We start from the raw sequence: 24357 nt of genomic DNA on the forward strand, positions 1-24357 counted from the left end.
TTAGCCGGGAGTGGTGGCACAGGCCTGTAGTCCCAGCTACTTGGGAGGCTGAAGCAGGAGAATCACCTGAACCCAGGAGGCAGAGGTTGCAGTGAGCCGAGATCGGGCCACTGCACTCCAGCCTGGATGACAGAGTGAGACCCTGTCTCAAAAATAAATAAATAGGCCAGACACGGTGGCTCTTGCCTGTAATCCCAACACTTTGGGAGGCCGAGGCAGGCGGATCACGAGGTCAGAAGATTGGGACCATCCTGGCTAACACGATGAAACCCTGTCTCTACCAAAAATACAAAAAGTTACCCGGGCGTGGTGGCAGGCGCCCGTAGTCCCAGCTACTCAGGAGGCTGAGGCAAGAGAATCACTTGAAACCGGGAGGCGGAGCTTGCAGTGAGCCGAGATGGTGCCACTATACTCCAGCCTGGTCGACAGAGTGAGACTCTGTCTCAAAAAGATAAATAAATAATAAAAGTGGGTTTTGTTTTTTGTTTTTTGTTTTGGGGTATTTTGGTTAGAGACAGAGTCTTAGTCTGTTTTGACTGCCTGGGCTCAATTGATCCTCCTGCCTCAGCCTCCCATGTAGCTGGGTCTACAGGCATGTACCACCACATCTGGCTGACTTTTTAATTTTTTGTAAAGACAGAGTCTCACTATGTTGTCCAGGCTGGTCTTGAACTCCTGGCCTTAAGTGGTCCTCCTGCCTTGGCCTCCCGAAGTGCTGGGATTACAGGCGTGAGCCACTGCAAGTTAACATGTTATGCTGGGGAGGAGTTAGGAGAGAGATTTTCTTTGTAGAGAGCTGTTACCTCGCTGTGAGTTCTCACCCCACTTCTTTCCCCTCAAGCGTGTGGGCATGAGACCATGGGGAGGATGAGTGGTGCTTTCCACCATAGGAGGCTCAGCCTGCCAGAGCCTGACTCCCCCCTGCCATCGTGAGTGGGGCAGAAGGGGCTGCAATAGGATGGGCCACACCTCTGCTGAGGTGGGGCAAGGGATATTGGAGGTTTGCCCATGTAGACCCCACAGGATAAGTGTCAGAGGCAGGGGTGGGGGATCATCTTGAGCCTTCATTAGAGGAGCATAGAGCCCAGGCAGCAATGATTGGGCAGTGAATGCCACATTCCTTGGGACTGAGGAAGGGTCACAAGGATGGGAACTGTGGGAGAGGAGTCCCAAATAAAAAGCATCTCCGAAGAACTCAGAAAATTGACTGTGAAAGAAGGAGGAGGCTTTAACCATCTGTCAGGCCTATAGAGCAAGAGGCTGTGGGCCAAGGGAGAAGTTCTCTGTTCCCCTGCCTTTTCCCCTCCCCAGCACAGAAGCCCAACAGACCCTCTTTTCACAAAGATGGGCCAGGACCCCAGACGTTGGGGGTACACGAAGAGAGGAAACATCTTACCTTTTTATTTTTTCTTTGAGATGGAGTCTCACTCTGTCACCCAGGCTGGAGTATAGTGGCGCCATCTCGGCTCACTGCAAGCTCCGCCTCCCGGTTTCAAGCGATTCTCTTGCCTCAGCCTCCTGAGTAGCTGGGACTACGGGCGCCTGCCACCACGCCCGGGTAATTTTTTTGTATTTTTAGTAGGGACGGGGTTTCATCGTGTTAGCCAGGATGGTCTCAATCTTCTGACCTCGTGATCCGCCTGCCTCGGCCTCCCAAAGTGTTGGGATTACAGGCATGAGTCACCGTGCCCGGCCTATTTATTTATTTTTGAGACAGGGTCTCACTCTGTCACCCAGGCTGGAGTGCAGTGGCTTGATCTCGGCTCACTGCAACCTCCGCCTCCCAGGTTCAAGCCATCCTCCTGCCTCAGCCTCCTGAGTAGCTGGGACTACAGGCACACACTACCACACCCGGCTAATTTTTGTATTCTTTGTTTTAGTAGAGACAGGGTTTCACCATGTTGGCCAGGCTGGTCTCGAACTCCTGACCTCAGGTGATCCGCCCACCTCAACCTTCCAAAGCGCTGGTATTACAGGCGTGAGCCACCACACCCAGCCCCATCTTACCTTTGACTGAAGATGGGACTGCTGTCTCCTTGCTTCCACCTCCCACACTTGCTCCTGTGGCTCCAAACTTCAAACAGGATCTTTCTTTGCCTGGCCCACTCCTCCTCATCCTTTACTTAGAAGATTAGATCTTTTCCAGGGAATCTTCCTTCCCACCACCCGGCCCTGGGCTCACTCCTCAGGTGCCCCTCTGGGCTCCCACATTATGGTTGCTTTCAGGTCCAGCTTCCCCATGCGGACTATGAACCTGTGAGGACAGCCAAGGGTCAGGATGTGCCCCAGGAAAGGCAGGGAAGAGGCTGGACAAGGCACTGAGGAGCAGGGAGGCCCAAGACCCTTAAATCCACAGACAGGAAGCCTTGGCTGAAGGGCCAAGTAACCAGGTGTTCTACTTCAATCTTGGCACCCACTGTATGCTTAGACCTTGACTCATACATGTTCCGCTTTAAGCCACTGCACAGATAAGCAAACGGGGCAGAGATTGCAGGCTGATCAGTTTGTCTGAAGAGCCAAGATCAGCTAGCGCGACCTGTCGCCCAAGGCAGAGACAAGGCTGTGGGCTGGTCAGAAGCTGGTTACAATTCCTCCCGCCCTAGTACTCGCTGGCAGGGATTAAGAGCAGATAAAAGCGTGCTCACACACTGTAGACACGGCTACCATGCCATCCACAGTGTTGCCATCACTCCTGCCCACAGCAGGAGCTGGCTGGAGCATGAGGTGGATTCTGTGCTCGAGCCTCACCCTCTGCCTGATGGCGCAGACGGCCTTGGGTAAGACCCCCCACCCCTTCCCGAGGATGTCAGGCAAGACGGGCACAAGGGATGCAGGGACAGGCCCCAGTTCAACCTCTCCTGGGGACAGCAGGGCAGGAGCACTTAGACAAGGCCTGGGCAAATGGAGGGTAGGGTTTCAGGACACTAAACCATCTACCAGCTGGCAGTCTGGACAAGTCCTTTAGCCTCTCTGAACCTCAGGGCTTCTCTGCATTTCCTGCCTCCAGGCACCAGTGAAGGGGTCCGAGAACATGGCCACATCTTTCCTTCCTTCTCACCTTTTTCCTTCCTTCCATCCTTCTTTCCCTCTCCTAAGCAGGAGGCCTGTCTCTGCCCACTCTCTGCTACATGAACCTCTTTACCACCTTCAAATTTCTCCCTAATATCTTTCTTTTTAAAATGAGTACTACACTTTTTACTGTGAAAACGATCTAATACATTAACAAAAGTTTACTGAGGTATAAGATGTATACAGCAAGATGCACACATCTTCACTGTATAATTATATCTATTATACTAATTATATATATATATGATAACCATTATCCAGATCAAGATTTAGAACATTTCCAGTGGGTTAGGCATGGTAGCTCATGCCTGTAATTCCAGCACTTTGAGAGGCTGAGGTGGGAGGACTACTTGAGCCCAGGAGTTCGAGACCAGCCTGGGCAAATAGTGAGACATAGCCTGGGTAAATAGACTCTGTCTCTATTTTTAAAAACCAAAAGCTTTTTTAACTTACCAGGATACACCTGTAATCCCAGCACTTTGGGAGGCCGAAGCAGGCAGATCACCTGAGGTCAGGAGTTTGAGACCAGCCTAACCAACATGGAGAAACCCCGTCTCTACTAAAAATACAAAATTAGCCGGGCATGGTGGCACATGCCTGTAATCCCAGCTACTCAGGAGGCTGAGGCAGGAGAATCGCTTGAACCTGGGAGGCGGAGGTTGCAGTGAGCCGAGATCGTGCCATTGCACTCCAGCCTGGGCAACAAGAGCGAAACTCTATCTCAAAAAAACAAAAACAAAAACAAAACAAAACAAAAAAACCATCTCCAGCATCCCATGTACTCCTTCTCAGTCAATACTCAAAGTTACCACTAGTCTGACCTCTATCATAAATAAATTTTGCCTGTATATACATATATCCATTTTTTTAAATTTGAAGGAAACTTTGCTTACTCCGCTTTTAACATTGTGGTGTATTTTCTTTTCATCTTTTTTTTTTTTTTTTTTTTTTTTTGAGACGGAGTCTCGCCCTGTCACCCAGGCTGGTGTGCAATGGTGCCATCTCCGCTCACTGCAACCTCCACCTCCCGGTTTCAAGCAATTTTCCCCACCTCAGCCTCCCAAGTAGCTGGGACTACAGGCGTACACCACAAGCCCAGCTAATTTTTGTATTTTTTTAGTGGAGATGGGGTTTCGCCATGCTGGCCAGGCAGGTCTCAAAATCCTGACCTGAGATGATCCACCTGCCTCGGCCTCCCAAAGTGCTGGGACTACAGGCATGAGCCACCGTGCCCAGCCTCTTTTCACCTTTTCATTGTGTATTTATCTATAGTTGTACTATTAGAATGTACACAATTTTAAGCCAAATGTGGTGGCTCATGCCTATAATCCCAGCATTTTGGGAGTCTGAGGTGGGAGGATTGCTTAAGCTCAGAAGTTCAAGACCAGCCTGGGCAACATAACTAGAGCCCATCTGAACAAAAAATTTAAAAATTAGCCAAGCATGGTGTGGTGCATGCCTGCAGTCCCAACTACTCGAGCGGCTGAAGTGAGAGGCTCACTTGAGTTTGGGAGGTGGAGGCTGCAGTGAGCTATGATCATGCCACTGCCTTCCAGCCTGGGCAACAGAGGGAGACCTTGTCTCAAAAAAACAACAAAAAAAGGAAAGACAAGAAAAGAAAGAATGAATGAACAAACACAATTTTATACTCTGGGGTTTTTCTTTTTTTCTTTTTTTTTTTTTTCTTGAGACGGAGTCTCGCTGTTGCCCAGGCTGGAGTGCAGTGGCGCGATCTCGGCTCACTGCAGGCTCCGCCCCCGGGGTTCACGCCATTCTCCTGCCTCAGCCTCCTGAGTAGCTGGGACTACAGGTGCCCACCACCTTGCCCGGCTAATTTTTTGTGTTTTTAGTAGAGACGGGGTTTCACTGTGTTAGCCAGGATGGTCTCGATCTCCTGACCTCGTGATCCGCCCGCCTCGGCCTCCCAAAGTGTTGGGATTACAGGCGTGAGCCACCGCGCCTGGCTCTTTTTTTTTTTAATTTAAGTTATTATCAAAAGCAGTTTAAAGTTTGAGTCTATTGTTATATTGGCCTTGCTTGGTCCCCAGATATAAATGATGCTTCCAGTATTCACTATGGCATAGATAAATTTAGTTCAGAAAGGTCTTTGTTTTCATGTGTTTCTGACTATTTTCACAGGGGAGAGACCCAGAAGTGGAATTACTGAGTGAAGGCATGTGAACTTTTCTTTTCTTTCTTTTTTTTTTTTTTTTTGGTTGTTGTTTTGTTTTTGAGATGGAATCTCACTCTGTCTCCCAGGCTGGAGCACAGTGATGTGATCCTGGCTCACTGCAACCTCCATCTCTTGGGTTCAAGCGATTCTCCTATCTCAGCCTCCCGAGTAGCTGGGATTATAGGCACGCACCACCACGCCCAGCTAATTTTTGTATTTTTAGTAGAGACAGGGTTTCACCATGTTGGCCAGGCTGGTCTCGAACTCCTGACCTCCAGTGATCCACCTGCCTTGATCTCCCAAAGTGCTGGGATTACAGGCGTGAGCCACCACACTGGCTGGCATATGAACTTTTCATGGCTTTTTATACATTTTGCCAAATTATTTTCCCAAGGCATTGTATCAGTTTATCCTCCACCAACAGTGTATGTGAATGTCCTTTTCACTGTATCTTCACCAGAATTAGATGCCGTCACTTTTAAATTTATTAGGTCTAAGTTGTAACTCCTGGTTTTAGTTAGCACGTTATGACCCCCAGTAAGGTGGAATATTGTTTTCATAGGTGCTTACATGCTGCCTCTGGGTAGCAGAGCTGGGATGGGGACTACTCCATGGCAGCTCCTGCTCAGGGGTCTAGAGAACTCTGCTACATGGCTGGGTGCCCCTTGGAGGCTGGGGAGCCAACAGAAAAACATGGTTTAAGGCACTGCTCTGATGTAAGATACTTTTCTGTGTGACCTCGGCCAACTTATATAACCCCTTTGAGCTTCAGCTTCCACATTTGGATAGTTTTATAACAATAACATTTGCCCTATAACCTTAGTTTTCAGAAAAATGAGGTGAGGCTGGGCGCAGTGGCTCATGCATGCCTGTACTCCCAGCACTTTGGGAGGCCAGAGTGGGAGGGTCACTTGAGGCCAAGAGTTCAAGACCAGCCTGGGTAACAAAGTGAGACCCTGTCTCTACAAAAAAGAAAAAGAAAAAAATGAGATCATTTAAGATGTTTGGCACAGTGCCAGGCTATAATGAAGGCCCAGTAAATGATAGCTATTGGCTATTCCACCAATAGCCAATAGTGGTGGACCCTGGATTCAGGGCAAATCCAGGTAATGGGTTAGACCTTGGCCTCCTGGCTGTGTCCTATGAGACCACAGGCTGGTCACGGCCCCTCTCTGGGTCTTTAGGCCTCCCCCAGCTCCTCCCAAGGCCAGTGGGGAAGCCCATGTGAAAGAGCTTTGTAAACTGCAAAGGCTGCACAGACGGGAGATTTGAGCTGGCCCTTACCCCTGCTGGCCTGCCTCCATGCTTGAAGGGTCTCCATTGCAGTCACTTCTTTGTGCCCAGATATTGCTTATGTGAGACCTGTAGTGACCTGGGAGCGTGGGCAGAGAGGCATTTTTGGCCGCCTGCAGCTGGGAGTGTGAAGGTGTGCTCTATTGCATCAATTCCAAATCCTATTCCAAAAACCATTTGCATCAAAATCTGGGGAGGTTTGCAACCCTGAGATTCTCATCAGAGAGTGTGGGGTGGGGCCAAGGAATACATATGTTTGCAATGATCCTCCAGGTGATTCTGATGCACAGCCAGGTTCACTAATTACTTGGATCAGGTCTGCTTTCTGTCACTTTACAGAATGAGCTCCATAGGACCGGAGCACAGAACAATTCAGTTTGGATTTTTGTTGTTTGTTTTTTGGTTTTTTGTTTGTTTGTTTTGAGATGGAGTCTTGTTCTGTTGCCCAGGCTGGAGTACAGAGTGATCTCTGCTCGTCGCAACCTCCTCCTCCCAGGTTCAAGAGATTCTCCTGCCCCAGCTTCCTGAGTAGCTGGGATTACAGGCTTGTGCCACTGTGCCTGGCTAATTATTATTATTATTATTATTATTATTATTATTATTATTATTATTATATTATTATTATTATTATTATTATTATTATTATTATTATTATTATTATTATTATTATTATTTTAGTAGAGATGGGGTTTCACCATGTTGGCCAGACTGGTCTTGAACTCCTGACCTCGGGTGATCCACCCACCTCGGCCTTCCAAAGTGCTGGGATTATAGGCGTGAGCCACCGCGCCCAGCCCAATTCAGTTTTGATAAAAGGAGGAGGGGGAAGAAATAGACAAGGGCACTTCAGGAAGGGACAGTGGATGTGAGGCTTCAACAACTCTTGGCAATAGGAGTGGGGCAGGATGACAGCCTGGAAGAGGAAGAAAAGAGTATCCACGGGAAGTTGGATTCAACTTGGCCTATTTCATATCTATGCCAAGAGCTGGCTATGGTGTAAGTTTGCTTGCACTGTGTATGTGTGCTTGGGTGTGTGCGTAATAAGTATGCGGTAGACAGATTTGTTGTCACCTATCTACAACTGCACTTGCATGCATATGTATGTATGTATATGAACATGCATTTTACTCTTCTGTTTCTGCATGTTTCTTGGAGTGTTTGTTTGTCTGTTTTAAGACGGAGTCTCACTTCGTCACCCAGGCTGGAGTGCAGTGGCACAATCTCGGCTCACTGCAACCTCCGCCTCCCGGGTTCAAGCGATTCTCCTGCCTCAGCCTCCCGAGTAGCTGGGATTACAGGCGCCCGCCACCACGCCTGGCTAACTTTTGTATTTTTAGTAGAGACAGGGGTTTCACCATGTTGGCCAGGCTGGTCTCGAACTCCTGACCTCAAGTGATCTGCCCACCTCGGCCTCCCAAAGTGCTGGGATTATAGGCGTGAGCCACTGTGCCTGGCCTTTTTCTGCATGTTCCTTTGTAGATGATCTGTGCTCACATGTACCTATATCATAAATTAGCATGTACATGTGAGTATTAGATGCGAGTATGCATATGAGTAAGAATGCATATATGCGTGTGTGATTTCTTCCCAGAAACATGCTGGGCTAATGTTAACAACAAGAACAGAGGTATAGGCCGGGCATGGTGGCTCATGCCTGTAATCCCAGCACTTTGGGAGGCCGAGGCAGGCGGATCACAAGTTCAGGAGATGAAGACCATTCTGGCTAACATGGTGAAACCCTGTCTCTACTAAAAATACAAAAAATTAGCCGGGCATGGTGGCAGGTGCCTGTAGTCCCAGCTACTCAGGAGGCTGAGGCAGGAGAATGGCATGAACCTGGGAGGTGGACCTTGCAGTGAGCTGAAATCGTGCCACTGCACTCCAACCTGGGCGACAGAGCAAGACGCCGTCTCAAAAAAAGGACAGAGGTTTAGCTATATTAATATCAGACAAACAGAAATCAAAATGAATAATGCATTTATTGCCATTAAATGACGCAGAGAAATAGCCCATATAATAGACATAAATTTTTATTTATTTTTTTATTTATTTTATTTTATTTTTTTTTTGAGGTGGAGTCTCACTTTCTTGCCCAGGCTGGAGTGCAGTGGCGTGATCTCAGCTCACTGCAACCTCCGCCTCCCAGGTTCAAGCAATTCTCCTGCCTCAGCCTCCTGAGTAGCTGGGATTACAGACAGGTGTGTGCCATCACGCCCAGCTAATTTTTGTATTTTTAGTAGAAACGGGGTTTCACCATTCCTGACCTCGTGATCCACCCGCCTTGGCCTCCTGAAGTGCTGGGATTACAGGCGTGAGCCAATGCGCCCAGCCGACATGAACTTTTATGTGCTTACCAATAGGGATTTGAAATGTTAAATGAGGTTGGGCACAGTGGCTCACGCCTGTAATCCCAGCACTTTGGAAGGCCAAGGCGGGTGGATCACGAGGTCAAGAGATCGAGACCATCCTGGCTAGTACGGTGAAACCCTGTCTCTACTAAAAATACAAAATCAGCGAGGCGTGGTGGTGCATGCCTATAATTCCAGCTACTCGGGAGGCTGAGGCAGGAGAATGGCTTGAACCCGGGAGGCGGAGGTTGCAGTGAGCCGAGATCGTGCCATTGTACTCCAGCCTGGGCAAAAACAGCGAAACTCTGTCTCAAAAAAAAAAAAAAAAAAAAAAAATTAGCCAGGCGTGGTGCTGTGTGTCTGTAGTCCCAGCTACTCAGGAGGCTGAAGCAGGAGAATCACTTGAACCTGGAAGGTGGAGGTTGCAGTGAGCCAAGATTGGGCTATTGCACTCCAGCCTGTGCGATAGAGCAAGACCTCGTCTAAAAAAATAAATAAATAAATAAATGAGGGCTGGGCGTGGTGGCTCACATCTGTAATCCCAGCACTTTGGGAGGCCGAAGCGGGCAGATCACGAGGTCAGGAGATCGAGACCATCCTGGCTAGCATGATGAAATACCGCCTCTACTAAAAATACAAAAAATCAGCTGGGTGTGGTGGCGGGCACCTGTGGTCCCAGCTGCTCTGGAGGTTGAGGCAGGAGAATGGCGTGAACCTGGGAGGCGGAGCTTGCAGTGAGCCGAGATCGCACCACTGCACTCCAGCCTGCGCGACAGAGCAAAACTCCATCTCAAAAAATAAATAAATAAATAAATAAAAATAAATAAATAAATGAAACGTTAAAGGAGAGAAAAAATTCTGAGAGAAGCACAAGAAAAAGTGGACAGACACACAATGGTTATGATCAATTGTTATGAAAAGCAGCCACTGCTTCCCATGACAGATGGGCCAGGGTCCCATTTGTGGCTGAGTGGCTGCGCAGGGGTGACCCTTTTCCCTTCTCTTCCCAGGTGCCTTGCACACCAAGAAGCCTCAAGTGGTCACCAAATATGGAACCCTGCAAGGAAAACAGATGCATGTGGAGAAGACACCCATCCAAGTCTTTTTAGGAGTCCCCTTCTCCAGACCTCCTCTAGGTGTCCTCAGGTTTGCACCTCCAGAACCCCCAGAGCCCTGGAAAGGAATCAGAGATGCTACCACCTACCCGCCTGCGTAAGAGTCAGAGCCCTGTCCACTGGGAGGGGGCAGTGGGCCTATGCCTGCATCTGGGTGGGGCTTTGCACAGCTCACTGAGAAGAACTCACTGTGTGATCACAGGCAGGCCTGGGGCCCATTCTGGGCCTCAGTTTTCAGACCCATATCATGAGCAAACTGGTCCCGATGGTGTTTAAGTCACTGATGATGCTGTTGTTGGTTTTTGTTTTTGTTTTTGTTTTTTTAGATGGAGTCTTGCTCTGTCACCAGGCTGGAGTGCAGTGGCATGATCTCGGCTCACTGCAACCTCTGCCTCCTGGGTTCAAGCGAGTCTCCTGCCTCAGCCTCCGAGTACCTGGGACTACATGTGCGTGCTACCACGCACAGCTAATTTTTGTATTCTTAGTAGAGACAGGGTTTCATTATGTTGGCCAGGATGGTCTCGATCTCTTGACCTCGTGATCCACCTGCCTTGGCCTCCCAAAGTGCTGAGATTACAGGCATGAGCCACCGCGCCTAGCCTTGTTGTTGGTTTCTTAGAGGAGAACTCCAGGCGAGGGGGAGGCTGTCACTGACCGTGCTCCAGCACCTGCTGGGGAGCTGCGTTTTCCTAAATGTGTCTGAGGGGCAGTGTTCACTCTCACATCACCCCCTGACCCAGTCCTGAGCTCTTCCTTCTCTCTGGGGGCTGAGCCCTGAGTCACAGAAGCATAATTGGAACAATGACTGCCCTTTGAAGCACTGGGCTTGGCGATTTACCCAGAACAAGTGTATTTACTGTTTATTCAGACTATTGAGTAATCCACTGTCCAGAACATTCTGTGGCAATCATTAACAATGCTCAGCATCAGTTGGTTAAAGCACAGGGTTTAGAATAATGTCTGAGAACCTGGGTATCAGCTGATATAAAAAGATACAAAGACCACCCCAGGTGTCTAGCTGTTAAAAACAGGTTGTTGCCTGGGCACAGTGGCTCACACTTGTAATCCCAGAATTTTGGTAGGTCAAGGCAGGAGAACTGCTTGAACCCAGGAGTTCAAGACCAGCCTGGGCAGCATGGCAAGACTCCATATCTACAGAAAATTTTAAAAAATAGCTGGGGGTGGTGGTGAGCACCTGTGGTCCCAGTTACTCTAAAGGCTGAGGTGGGAGGATCACTTGATCAAAGCCCAAGCGGTCACGGTTGTAGTAAGCCATGAGTGCACCACTGACTGCACTCTCCAGCCTGGGCCACAGAGTGAGACCCTGTCTCAAAAAAAAAAAAAAAAAAGCAGGTTGTCCACTGTTAGAACACAACCAGCAGTTACTAAAATACCAGGGTGTTCATTGTCAGAATATTGGCTGTCACTGATAAGATCCCAGTTATCGGCCGGGCGCAGTGGCTTACGCCTGTAATCCCAGCACTTTGGGAGGCCGAGACGGGCAGATCACAAGGTCAGGAGATCGAGACCATCCTGGCTAACACGGTGAAACCCCGTCTCTACTAAAAACACAAAAAAATTAGCTGGGCGTGGTGGTGGGCGCCTGTAGTCCCAGCTTCTCCGGAGGCTGAGGCAGGAGAATGGTGTGAACCTGGGAGGCGGAGCTTGCAGTGAGCCGAGATCGTGCCACTGCACTCCAGCCTGGGCGACAGAGCGAGACTCCGTCTCAAAAAAAAAAAAAAAAAAAAAAAAAAGATCCCAGTTATCCTGAACATTCTGTGACTTATTTAGAATCCCAAAGATCAGGTGACAGAACATGGGATGGCCACTGTTAGAACCCTGGAGATCAGAGATTTAGAGGTTAGGGTGTTCACTGTATAGAAGTCTGGGCATCAGTTGTCAGAAACTGACCATGAGCTGTCAGAACAATGGCTGTTTGGAAATGGAGTGTCAGGTGTAAGAATCTGTGGGTTGCTCAGAATAGCCCATGGGGTGGTGGTTGGGGTGGGCAGCGGGAGAGGAGGATGTGTCAAAGATAATAGTTTCTGCCTGGGTAGTTACAGGAGAGGTGGAAGGAAGGTATCAGACTCCAAATTTATTTTGAAAGTAAAATTGACAGGATTTGCTGGAGAACTGGATATAAGCCACAAGGAAAGAAGAGGAATCACTGCTAATGACTAGTTTTTGGCCACAGCAGACAAGGAAATAGGGGTGCCATTTATCAAAATGAGGAAAACTGGAGCAAGAGCAAGTTTGGGCAAAATAGGAATTCATTTTGAGCCAGGAGCAGTGGCTCATGCCTGTAATCCCAGCACTTTGGGAGGCCAAGGCAGGAAAATCACTTGAGCTCAGGAGTTTGAGACCAGCTTGAGCAACGTAGTGAGACCCTGTCTCTACAAGAAATTCAAAAAATTAGCTGGGCGCAGTGCCGTGGTCCTAGCTACTTGGGAGGCTGTGGTAAGAGGATCGCTTGGGCTTGGGAGGTTGAGGCTGCAGTGAGCTGTGATCATGCCACTCACACTTAGCCTGAGAGACAGAGTGAGACCCTATCTAACACACACACGCACACACATACACACAGACAGAGTTCCTTTTGGGGCCTGTTAAATTTGACGTGCTGACAGATGTTCCATGTGGAGGGGCGGTAAGGTGGCTGGAGAGAGGAGACAGAAGGCAAACTGATCATCAGCACATCAGTGGTGTGAAGCCCCTGCGCCTGGATAATGGGAGAAAGGATGGTCAGAAAAAAAACAACAACTGAGGGTTGAGGACTGGGCACTCTCATGCTTAGGACTGGAGAGAAGGAGGAACCACCAATGAGGTGGCAGGAAAATCAGGAGTGCGGGGTGTTACAGAAGCCCGGAGAAGGAAAGCTGTTCGAGAAAGATAATCTGGCCCGGCGCGGTGGCTCTCACCTGTAATCCCAACACCTTGGGAGGCTGAGGTGGGAGGATCCCTTGAGGCTAGGAGTTCCAGACCAACCTGGGCAACACAGTGAGACCCTGTCTCTACAAAAAATTTAAAAATTATCCAGTGTGATGGTGCGTGCTTGTAGTCCTAGATACTTGGGAGGTTAAGGATCACTTGAGCCCAGGAGGTCAAGGCTGCAGTGAACTATGATCATATCACTGCATTGCTGCCTGGGTGACCCGGTCTCTAAAGAAAGAGAGGAGGCCGGGTACGGTGGCTCACGCCTGTAATCCCAGCACTTTGGGAGGACGAGGCGGGTGGATCATGAGGTCAGGAGTTCGAGACCAGCCTGACCAACATAGCGAAACCCTGTCTCTTCTAAAAATACAAAAATTAGCTAGGTGTTGTGGCATGTGCCTGCAATCCCAGCCACTCAGGAGGCTGAGGTAGTGAGCTGATATCTCCCACCTGAACCCAGGAGGTGGAGGTTGCAGTGAGCCAAGATCGTGCCACTGCACTCCAGCCTGGCTGACAGAGCGAGACTCTGTCTCAAACAAAAAGAAAGAGAGAAGGAGACGGAGCAAAGGGGAATATAATATGGTCAACCATGTTGAGGGCTGTCAGGGCAAGTAAGATAATGACAGAGATTTAGCAAGATGGATGTCACTGGTGACCATGGCAGGATGGCTCTGATGGTGGGATGGGCACAGAAGCCTTGGCTGTTCATAATCCCAGTTCCCGGCTATCAGAGCCCTGGCTTTCCTGGTGAGATGCTAGACGTGGCTTACTAGACAGCATTCTAATACCACATTAGCTGCTGCCAGAGGAGTGTTGGAATGCTGTAGGGAAGGACTGGTGAAAGGGAGCAGGTGATGCTCTGGGAACAGGCTAGGCTAGGACAAGAGCAGAAGGGAGCAGAGGAACAGGCGAGGCAAACAGGATGTCCTGCGCCCAGTCAAATGGTCCAGGCCCAGCTGTTATGAGAATAGCCACCTAGGGGTTGGGCCAGCAGGGAGAAAAGGTGAGATGGCTGGAGAGCTCATGCTACAAAAATACCCCAAATATCCACACAGTATAAGGCATTGGGCTGGGTGCCAGTACTCAGATGAATCTACCTCCATTCCTGCCCTTGGGAAGTGCATGGTCACTTGGGGAGAAAAACAGCCAACTGAAATAACTCTAAAACCAGGACATGGTCAACAGCGGACAGGAGGCCAGGCATGGTGGCTCATGCCTATAATCCCAGCACTTTGGGAGGCCGAGGTGGGCAGATCACTTAAGGCCAGGAGTTCGAAACCAGCCTGGCCAACATGGTGAAACCCCGACTCTACTAAAAATACAAAAATTAGCTGGGCGTGATGGCGCGTGCCTGTAGTCCCAGCTACTTGGGAGATTGAGGTAGGAGAATTGCTTGAACCTAGAGGCAGAGGTAGCAGTGAGCCAAGATTGTGCCACTGCACTCCAGCCTGGGCAACAGAGCAAGACTCTGTCTCAAAAAAAAAGTAGACAGGATATCGGGAGGCACAGAAGAGGAAGTGACCAGGAGAGGAGACACCACTTGAGCTGGGCCTTAAACAGGAATAGGAGTTTGCTGGGCAGGGCAGAAGACATTTGCTTGAGAGGACTGAGGCCCAGGGGCTTGGAGGTGGGAGGCAAGGGGCCACATGTATCTACAGCAAAGGGTGACTGGGACAGAGATGACTGGATGGAAAGGAGGGCCTGGGTACTCTGGGTATCTGAACTTTATCCTGAGGGCAGTGGAGAGCCAGGGAAGATTTTTGTTGATTTGTTTGTTTGTTTTTATTGATATATCATAGTTGTACATATTAGGGAAGATATGAAGAAGAGGAGTGACATAGTCCCCCAGAGTGTGGCCGAGGAATAGGAGGAGTGGGAAGAGGCTGGGGTACTGTCCAGACCAGAGACGGTGATGGCCTTGATATCTCGCCAGAGATGGGGATGGAGGGGAGGGACCATATTCCAGAGCTGTTTGGGAGGCAGAAGGGAGACTGAGGGGAGGGTGGGGCATGAAACACAGGGAGGTGCCCAGGGCAGGCTGGTTCCTGCCTTGACAGCACCAACAGGAGTAGGAATCTCTCCACGGACTGACGCGCCGGGCAGGGAGGGGATGGTTCTTGAGAGGCCAACCTGCCTCCCAGTCCTGGGCCCTAGGGCTGGCGGAGGCCCCCTGGACACGGACACGCACGCACATGCACGCGCACAGACGCTGCCTGGATTTTGCTTTGGGTTCTGTCCTCTCACTGCGGACCCTGGATTGAAACGATCTCCCCGCGGCCGCCGCCGCTACCTGGTGCCCGCAGGTGCCTGCAGGAGTCCTGGGGCCAGCTGGCCTCCACGTACGTCAGCACGCGGGAACGGTGCAAGTGGCTGCGCTTCAGCAAGGACTGTCTGTACCTGAACGTGTACGCGCCGGCGCGCGCGCCCGGGGATCCCCAGCTGCCGGTGAGTGCCAGGTCTCCCGCGCCCGCGGTCCCACCGCCGCCCACTGCTCAGGCCCCGGCCTTCCTCGTCCAGGTGATGGTCTGGTTCCCGGGAGGCGCCTTCATCGTGGGCGCTGCTTCTTCGTACGAGGGCTCTGACTTGGCTGCCCGCGAGAAAGTGGTGCTGGTGTTTCTGCGGCACAGGCTTGGCATCTTCGGCTTCCTGAGGTGGCGGGGCCGGGACCCTCTGGGACCGCAGCTCTGGCCGGAGCGGCGGGGACTGGGTGGGAAGGGAGGGGCGGGGCCTGGGGGGATGGGGGGGTGGGGCCGCGAGGCGGGGGAGGGGCCTGGCGCTCGGTGGAAGGGGCGGGCGCTCCATACCGTCTGAATGGGGCGAGCTAACTCCAAGAAAGGGGGTGTGGTCGCAGGACTGGGTCTTAGAGGGGCAAGGCTGGGCTGGGTGGAGGAAGCCCAGGAGGGCAGCCCAACGCGCTCCGACTGTCGAGGCCAGGGACCCTGACAGTGAACCCCACACGCCCAGCACGGACGACAGCCACGCGCGCGGGAACTGGGGGCTGCTGGATCAGATGGCGGCTCTGCGCTGGGTGCAGGAGAACATCGCAGCCTTCGGGGGAGACCCAGGAAATGTGACCCTGTTCGGCCAGTCGGCGGGGGCCATGAGCATCTCAGGACTGGTGAGAGCAATGTCCAGACGGACCCAGCACAGACTTAGGCTCCTGCGTTCCCACAAATGTATCCTCCACTGCACAGGCCATGTGCAGATTTGCGTGTACATGAACGTGCCTGCCACAAAAATGCCCTCGCCCCTGCCAAGGTACCGCCCCTCACAGCCAAGGATGTCTCCTCTGTTGAGGGATAGCACTGATGAGAAAACTGAAGGGTAGTGCTGAGGCTTGGGGTAATCAGTGAATCCAGGTGCTACCCAGCACCTCCTGCCTCTCCACATTCCCCCAGAACTCTATCCCCTGAACAGAGCCCACCATCTGCCCCCTGGACAAGGCTAGGACCTCACACCAGGCCTGTGAGCCAGAGGCATGAGTTGGCGGGCTTTGCCCCTGACTCCTGTGTGACTGCTGACCTGGGATGTGCCTGGAATGTGGGTGTAATGTAAGGTGCCCTGTGAGGGGCATATGGCTGGGAAGTGAACACATCACACAGGACCCTGCTTGCCACAGTCATAATAATACTCAATAGCTGAGCACTTCCTGTGTGCCAGGCATTCTTCTAAGCACCTTATGTGTCGTCATCCATGTAATTCCTTCAATAGTCCAAAAAGAAAAGTACTGTTGTCCCCATTTTACAGATAAAGAAACGAAGGCCCAGAGAATTAAGCAACTTTATCCAAAATTCACTAAAAAGCAGGGGAAAAAAAATTTTTTTTGAGACAGAGTTTCGCTCTTGTTGCCCAGGCTGGAGTGCAATGGCGCAATCTCAGCTCACCATTACCTCCGCCTCCCGGGTTCAAGCGATTCTCCAAAGCAGGGAAAGATTTTAAGCAGCAAAGTGACATGATCAGATGTGCATTTAGAGAGATGGCTCAGCCTGCTGCATGGGACTGAGTTGGCAAGAAACAGGAGCAGAGACTCGGAGAGCTACTGGGAGGGGCAGGGATGGGGATAGGATATATCCTAGGAGAGATCATGGGAGCTGGCTGTAAAGCAGGGGCAGGAAAGATGGAGAGCAGAGGATGGCTCAGCGTGATCCAGGAGGCCAAGTGGGCAGGACTCGGGCAGCTGGAGTGTGGTAATTAGCAAAGATAGGGAAAGCCCCTGGGGCTGGGGGATGGTATGGGGTAAGGAATGCCACCCAGACAGGGATTGGCTGGAGCAGGTTTAGGGCACATGAAGTCTGAGGTATTCAAGGGACAGGATGGGAGGCCCTAGATGTACTTGTTCCCCCAACTTGGGCAGTGGAGAGAGGCTAACAGCTGTCAGCACAGGTAACAACCTGGGGAAACCATGAGGTCCCTTCCACCTACCCCTCATTTCTAGCCCCAAAGCAGAGGGAGACCCCTTTTCCACACCAGCAGATTCCCTCCCACAATCTCACATCCCCTCTGGAACCTGCTGGGGCCCACTGTACAGACCAGAGGCAGGAAGACCACTGGCTTTAGGTCTAGGACATCACCCCAGGACTTCTGACTCCCTCCCAGCTACTTGCCCTTCCTGGCTTCACTCAGGCTGCCTGCCCATGGCCAGACAGAAGCCCAGAACAGCCCAGGTGTCCCTACTTGGGCATCTCATGGGTGTCTTCCTCCCTGTTCTTGCAGATGATGTCACCCCTAGCCTCAGGTCTCTTCCATCGGGCCATTTCCCAGAGTGGCACCGTGTTACTCAGACTTTTTTCATCACTCGTAACCCACTGAAAGTGGCCAAGGTGGGTGCCTCTCCTTCCCCAGGGCTCAGCAAGGAGGGGCAGGATGGAAGCACCCCTGAGCATCCCTTCTTCTCTCTATAGAAGGTTGCCCACCTGGCTGGATGCAACCACAACAGCACACAGATCCTGGTAAACTGCCTGAGGGCACTATCAGGGGCCAAGGTGATGCGTGTGTCCAACAAGATGGTAGGTAGAACATTCCAGCTGCCTGACCTGGCTGCCTGAAGGCCATCCTCCTATCCTGGTACCCAGCCACCCTCAACTACTTCCCCAGGGACCCTGTCTCAAGAGCACATGGGAGAGACTTCCTTTAACTCTGATCCCTTCCTCTCCCCCACAGAGATTCCTCCAACTGAACTTCCAGAGAGACTCTGAAGAGGTAATCAGGCCACATTCTGCAATTTGAATATTTATTTAACACCTACTTTGCCAGACACTTGGGATACTTAGGGAATTGTTCAGGCCAAGATCCCTTCCCTAGTGGAGCTGATGTTCCAGTGGGGAAGGAGCATAAACACTATAAATAAATATATTGTCCACCACCTTAGAAGGTGATAAGTGAATAGCAAGGAATGGAGAGGGTAAAGGGGTTGGACATGGTGGGAGGTGTGGACTTTTAAATAGAATGGCTAGGACAGGACTCAGTGAAGTGAAATTTAGCAAAGATTTTCAAGAGGTGAAGGAGTGAGCTATACAGATACCCGCGGCCATCCCAATTCCATGTAACTTGGTCCTGCCTAGCCTGCTCCCCTCCAACACCCATCCTCCTGGGGCTCACCATGCCAGCCCCAGCCTTTTCCCAATCAAAGAGCCTAGGCTAGAGCAGCCTCTGAAGGGGCACCCAAGGTCGCAGGGACCCTGGGAGGATACTTGAGGAGACTGGCTGGAAATGTCCTTTGCCTTGTAGATTATCTGGTCCATGAGCCCTGTGGTGGATGGTGTGGTGATCCCAGATGACCCTTTGGTGCTCCTGACCCAGGGGCAGGTTTCATCTGTGCCCTACCTTCTAGGTGTCAACAACCTGGAGTTCAATTGGCTCTTGCCTTATGTAAGTGAATAGGAGTTCAACTGGCTCTTGCCTTACGTAAGTGAGTACCACAGTGGAGGCAGGGAAGGATGCCTCTTGGACGGTGCTGGGCACCAGGTCAGATGCCAGTAGCCCCTCTGTGGATGCCCTATGTTTGGGAGCCTCCTGTAGTCCCTGTACAGTGAAAACTGGCCATGAATGATGGAGGGGAAGAAGGGAGAAGTATGGCCTGTTGGAGATTTGAGGGCCACAAATTCTCAGATCATAGTTTAGATGGGTTATGATGTTCATTCCCAAGCCTCTAGGCAACTGCAAATCCTGAAGCCCTCCCTTGCTCCTGGGTCAGGGTAGATGCCCCAACTCAAGATAGACCCCCGCTCAGTACCACTTCAGCTCTGGCCCAGGTGGTAGTGATGAGCAGAATGGGAGCAGGGGGGCAAGAGAGAGTCATGGGCCCTTCCTGGGCTGTGTGCTGTGTCTGATAACTCATCATTAGATGGGCAAGACCCTTGGGGCCTTTGTGGCTCTGGCCAGAATCTCTCCTAATGCTCAGGCCTGACCCACACTGGGGTCCTTGTCTTGTGAACAGATCATGAAGTTCCCGCTAAACCGGCAGGCGATGAGAAAGGAAACCATCACTAAGATGCTCTGGAGTACCCGCACCCTGTTGGTGAGGGACCCAGCTGGCAGGGGTGCTCAGTTCGGACAGGGCTGACCCCCCCGTTTTTTTTAACCTAGTAGCTGCTCTTTGCAAAGGGGCTCCCAGCCAGGGTAAGGATCTTTCTTGGAGGGTCTGGGGTTTGGTGTGGGATCAGATGACTGCTTATAGGTAAGGTGCTCAGGGTCATAGGGGCAGTTACGCAGCAAAATCAGAGGTTACAATCAGCAGAGACAGAAACTTTCCCAGGAAGCTCCCTGTTTTCCCCCTCCCAGGCCAAAAACTCCTGGCGGGGGCGGGGGTGCTGAGCGTGGATCCAAGTCACTGGTGGGCCCACCTCTGGCCCAGCTGGCACCCAGACCTCAGGTAAGTGTGGCCTCCCCACCCAGAATATCACCAAGGAGCAGGTACCACTTGTGGTGGAGGAGTGCCTGGACAATGTCAATGAGCATGACTGGAAGATGCTACGAAACCGTATGATGGACATAGTTCAAGATGCCACTTTCGTGTACGCCACGCTGCAGACTGCTCACTACCACCGAGGTATGCGGGGTCCCCAAGAGTGGCCACACTGGCCCCGTCCACTCTCCAGGTGTGCTGTTTACCAACTGGGCTTATCGACTGCTCCCCTACCCTCTCTGTACTTCTGGGCTAGTATAGGATTCTAAGATGCCACAGAGGAGGCAGCATGCTATCAACTATAAGAGGGGAAGGGGCCAGGCGCGGTGGCTCATGCCTGTAATCCCGGCACTTTGGGAAGCCGAAGCAGGCAGATCATTTGAGGCCAGGAGTTCTAGACCAGCCTCACCAACATGGTGAAAACCCATCTCTACTAAAAATACAAAAAAATTAGCCAGGTGTAGTGGCACATGACTGTAGTCCCAGCTACTCAGTAGGCTGAGGCGGGAGAATTGCTTGAACCCGGGAGGGGGAGGTTGCAGTGAGCCGACATCACACCACTGCACTCCAGCCTGGGCAACAGAGCGAGACTCTGTCTCAAAAAAAAAAAAAAAAAAAGTATAAGAGAGGAACTGTTCTTCCTTAGGAACAAGGGCAGGACCTCAAACAGTCCAGAGGAGAAGCCTGGGGTGGTCAGGGAAGGCTTCCTGGCTGAGAGGACAGGCTTAGGGGCACTTTGAAAGTTCAGGCTAACTGGGGCTAGGGGAACATGTGGGTAACAGGTTAAAGGGTGGGCTGGAAAATGCAGACACCAAAGACCCTTCAATATGAGGCCAAGAAAGGAAGGTTCAGAACAGGGAAAAGGAAGGCTTCCATGATCCTGGCCACAATCCTGTGAATTAGGTTTCAGTATTCTCAGTCTGAAGATAAGGAATTATTGATACAATTCAGAAAGGTAGAGCAACTTGCTTTAGGTCACACAGCGAATGAGTAGTGCAGACAGGATTCAAGTCTGCCCCCTTGATTCTGAAGCCAAAGCTCTTTTTCCTGCTTGGTGCAGGTGAGTGGGAGGTATGGGGTGGATGAGAAGCCTAGGCGGAGGCTTTTCCTGCATCCCTCCTCAGTTTCCCTATTCACAGATGCCAGCCTCCCTGTCTACCTGTATGAATTTGAGCACCACGCTCATGGAATAATCGTCAAACCCCGCACTGATGGGGCAGACCATGGGGATGAGATGTACTTCCTCTCTGGGGGCCCCTTCGCCACAGGTGCAAAGGCCCCACCTGATACCCCTACTGGGTGTCCAGTCTCCCGCCTCTGGATGCAGACCCACCCCTCCATCGGCTGGCCACAGGGAGCTCACCAGTTCCTAATCTGTGATGCTCTCCCAAATGAAAGTCTTCTGCTCCGGAAGCAGCAGAAGCAGCAGGAGTAGGGTGGGAGGTCAGCATCCCCTGCTCTGTCCGAAATCCCACATCCCATTCTGCCCCCAGGCCTTTCCACGGGTAAGGAGAAGGCACTTAGCCTCTGGATGATGAAATACTGGGCCAACTTTGCCTGCACAGGGTGAGTCTGCCCCCCAGCACATCTGGGCATTCTACCTGCCCAGTGCTGGACCCGATGGCCAGCTGCTTCAGATATTTGCCCCAGCATGTCTTACAGGAACTGCCCAGTCGGCCCAACCAGAGTGCCCCTTCTTCCTCAGCTTTCCCCAGTCAGTCACCAGATCCTAAATGTCTCTAGAATGTGTCCTTCTTGATCCATGACCCACACTCTTCATTCACTCAAGCATTCCACAGTCATTCACCACTGCACTCTTTTGGGCCCAGCCCCAGTACTGGGAGCTGGAATTCAAGGATGTTGCAGACATGAGCCCCATCCTCCAGCAGCTCACCACATAAAATCAGGAAATTACAATCTGGTATGCTGAGAGCTGTACTGGGGGAGCACAAGGCACTTCGAGAGCATAGAGGAGGTGTCTGGCCCAGCCTGGGGGGCAGGCGACATGTAAAGAGAGCTTTGGCCAGCCTTGTGACTATTTTCTTAAAGTCTCACTCTGTCACCCAGACTGGAGTGCAGTGGCGCAATCCCAGCTCACTGCGATCTCTGCCTCCCAGGTTCAAGCGATTCTCCTGCCTCGGCCTCCCGAGGAGCTGGGATTACAGGCCACCACGCCTGGCTAATCTTTGTATTTTTGTAGAGATGGGGTTTCACGTTGGCCAGGCTGGTCTTGAATTCCTGACCTCAAGCAATCCACCCACCTCGGCCTCCCAAAGTGCTGGGATTACAGGCATGAGCCACTGTGCCCGGCCTCTCTCCTTTAATTCATCCTCCTTATGACACTCAAAGTGTCTTTCTTTTTCTTTTTTTTAAATTTTTTTGAGACAGGGTCTCACTCTGCTGCCCAGGCTAGAGTGTAGTGGTGCAGTCACAGCTCACTGCAGCCTTGACCTTCCAGACTCAAGCAATCCTCCCACTTCAGCCTCCCAAGTAGCTGGGACTACAGGCACACACCACCATACCCGGCTAATTTTTTTTTTTTTTTTTTTTTTTTTTGAGACGGAGTCTCACTCTGTCACCCAGGCTGGAGGGCAGTGGTGCAATCTCAGCTCACTGCAAACTCTGCTTCCTGGGTTTATGCCATTCTCCTGCCTCAGCCTCCTGAGTAGCTGGGACTACAGACGCCTGCCACCATGCTTGGCTAATTTTTTTGTATCTTTAGTAGAGACGAGGTTTCTCCATGTTAGCCAGGATGGTCTCGATCTCCTGACCTTGTGATCTGCCCGCCTCAGCCTCCCAAAGTGCTGGGATTACAGGTGTGAGCCACCATACCTGGCCTAATTTTTCTATTTTTTGTAGAGATGAGGTCTTGCTATTTTGCCCAGACTGGTCTCCAACTCCCGGGCTCAAGCCATTTTCTCACCTATGCCTCCCAAAGTGTTGGTCTTACAGGTGTTAGCCACCATACCCAGCCCAAGGGGTCTTTCTGAAATAACATCTGACCAAGTCACTCTCCTGTTTAAAACTCTTCATGGCTTCTCTCTGCCTCCAGGATAAAGTCCCAGCCCCTCAACCTTGCGTGAAAGGCCTTTCAAAATCTTTCCTATGTCATCTCCTTTCCACTTCGATCCCTTTTACATACACTCTGGTTTTTTTGTTTTCGTTTTTGTTTTTGAGACGGAGTCTCGCTCTGTCACCCAGGCTGGAGTGCAGTGGCGCAATCTCGGCTCACTGCAATCTCCACCTCCCAGGTTCACGCCATTCTCCTGCCTCAGCCTCCCGAGTAGCTGGGACTACAGGCACCCGCCACCTTGCCCGGCTTTTTTTTTGTATATTTAGTAGGGACAGGGTTTCACCGTGTTAGGCAGGATGGTCTTGATCTCCTGACCTCGTGATCCACCCACCTCGGCCTCCCAAAGTGCTGGGATTACAGGCATGAGCCACCACGCCTGGCCACACACACACTCTGTTTTTACCTAACTCTTGACTTGTGCTTCCTCCAAAAGCCTAGGTCTTTTATATCACTCAACCTGGCACATACTGTTTGCTCTGCCCGGAAGGCCCACCCCAATACACACTTTCCTACTCTTTCTTTTTTTTTTGAGACGGAGTCTTGCTCTTTCACCCAGGCTGGAGTGCAGTGGCGCGATCTCAGCTCACTGCAGGCTCCGCCCCCCAGGGTTCACGCCATTCTCCTGCCTCAGCCTCCCTTGTAGCTGGGACTACAGGCGCCTGCCACCTCGCCCGGCTAATTTTTTGTATTTTTAGTAGAGACGGGGTTTCACCGTGTTAGCCAGGATGGTCTCGATCTCCTGACCTCGTGATCCGCCTGCCTCGGCCTCCCAAAGTGCTGGGATTACAGGCGTGAGCCACCGCGCCCAGCCGCACTTTCCTACTCTTTCTTAAAGTTCTAAGTATCATCTCCGTAAAGCCCTCTGGAACCCCAATTCCCAAGGGCAAATTAAATGAGGGAAGGGTGAAAGAAAGAAGAAGGATGAAAAGGAACACAGGTAATCCTCTCTTTTTTATTTCTGGGCAGAAACCCCAATGATGGGAATCTGCCCTACTGGCCACGCTACGACAAGGATGAAAAGTACAGGCCGGGCGTGCTGGCTCACGCTTGTAATCCCAGCACTTTGGGAGGCCGAGGCGGGCAGATCACGAGGTCAGGAGATCGAGACCACCATGAAATCCCGTCTCTACTAAAAATACAAAAAAATTAGCCAGGCGTGGTGGCGGGCGCCTGTAGTCCCAGCTACTCGGAGAGGCTGAGGCAGGAGAATGGCGTGAACCCAGGAGGCGGAGCTTGCAGTGAGCCGAGATTGCGCCACTGCACTCCAGCCTGGGCGACAGAGCGAGACTCCGTCTCAAAAATAAATAAATAAATAAAAGTACCTGCAGCTAGATTTTACCATGAGAGTGGGCACGAAGCTCAAGGAGAAGAAGATGGCTTTTTGGATGAGTCTGTACCAGTCTCAAAGACCTGAGAAGCAGAGGCAATTCTAAAGGTGGCTATGCAGGAAGGAG

General features: G+C 51.4%; 1 protein-coding gene across 1 annotated transcript; it reads left to right on the plus strand.

Moving 5' to 3' along the window:
• The first annotated feature begins 2719 nt into the window (after window positions 1–2719).
• On the plus strand, window positions 2720–24336 carry CES4A (carboxylesterase 4A). The gene is given in 16 exon segments (XM_032157586.2): window positions 2720–2777; window positions 9894–10095; window positions 15230–15371; window positions 15444–15577; window positions 15891–16044; window positions 17640–17711; window positions 17714–17746; window positions 17828–17932; window positions 18087–18125; window positions 18654–18794; window positions 19363–19443; window positions 19821–19974; window positions 20970–21098; window positions 21324–21396; window positions 23870–23936; window positions 24223–24336. Coding segments are annotated over 16 exon segments (1698 nt in total).
• The last annotated feature ends 21 nt before the right edge of the window (window positions 24337–24357 follow it).

Source organism: Hylobates moloch, unplaced genomic scaffold (genome assembly GCF_009828535.3).
Source record: "Hylobates moloch isolate HMO894 unplaced genomic scaffold, HMol_V3 SCAFFOLD_6, whole genome shotgun sequence".
NCBI lineage: Eukaryota > Metazoa > Chordata > Mammalia > Primates > Hylobatidae > Hylobates > Hylobates moloch.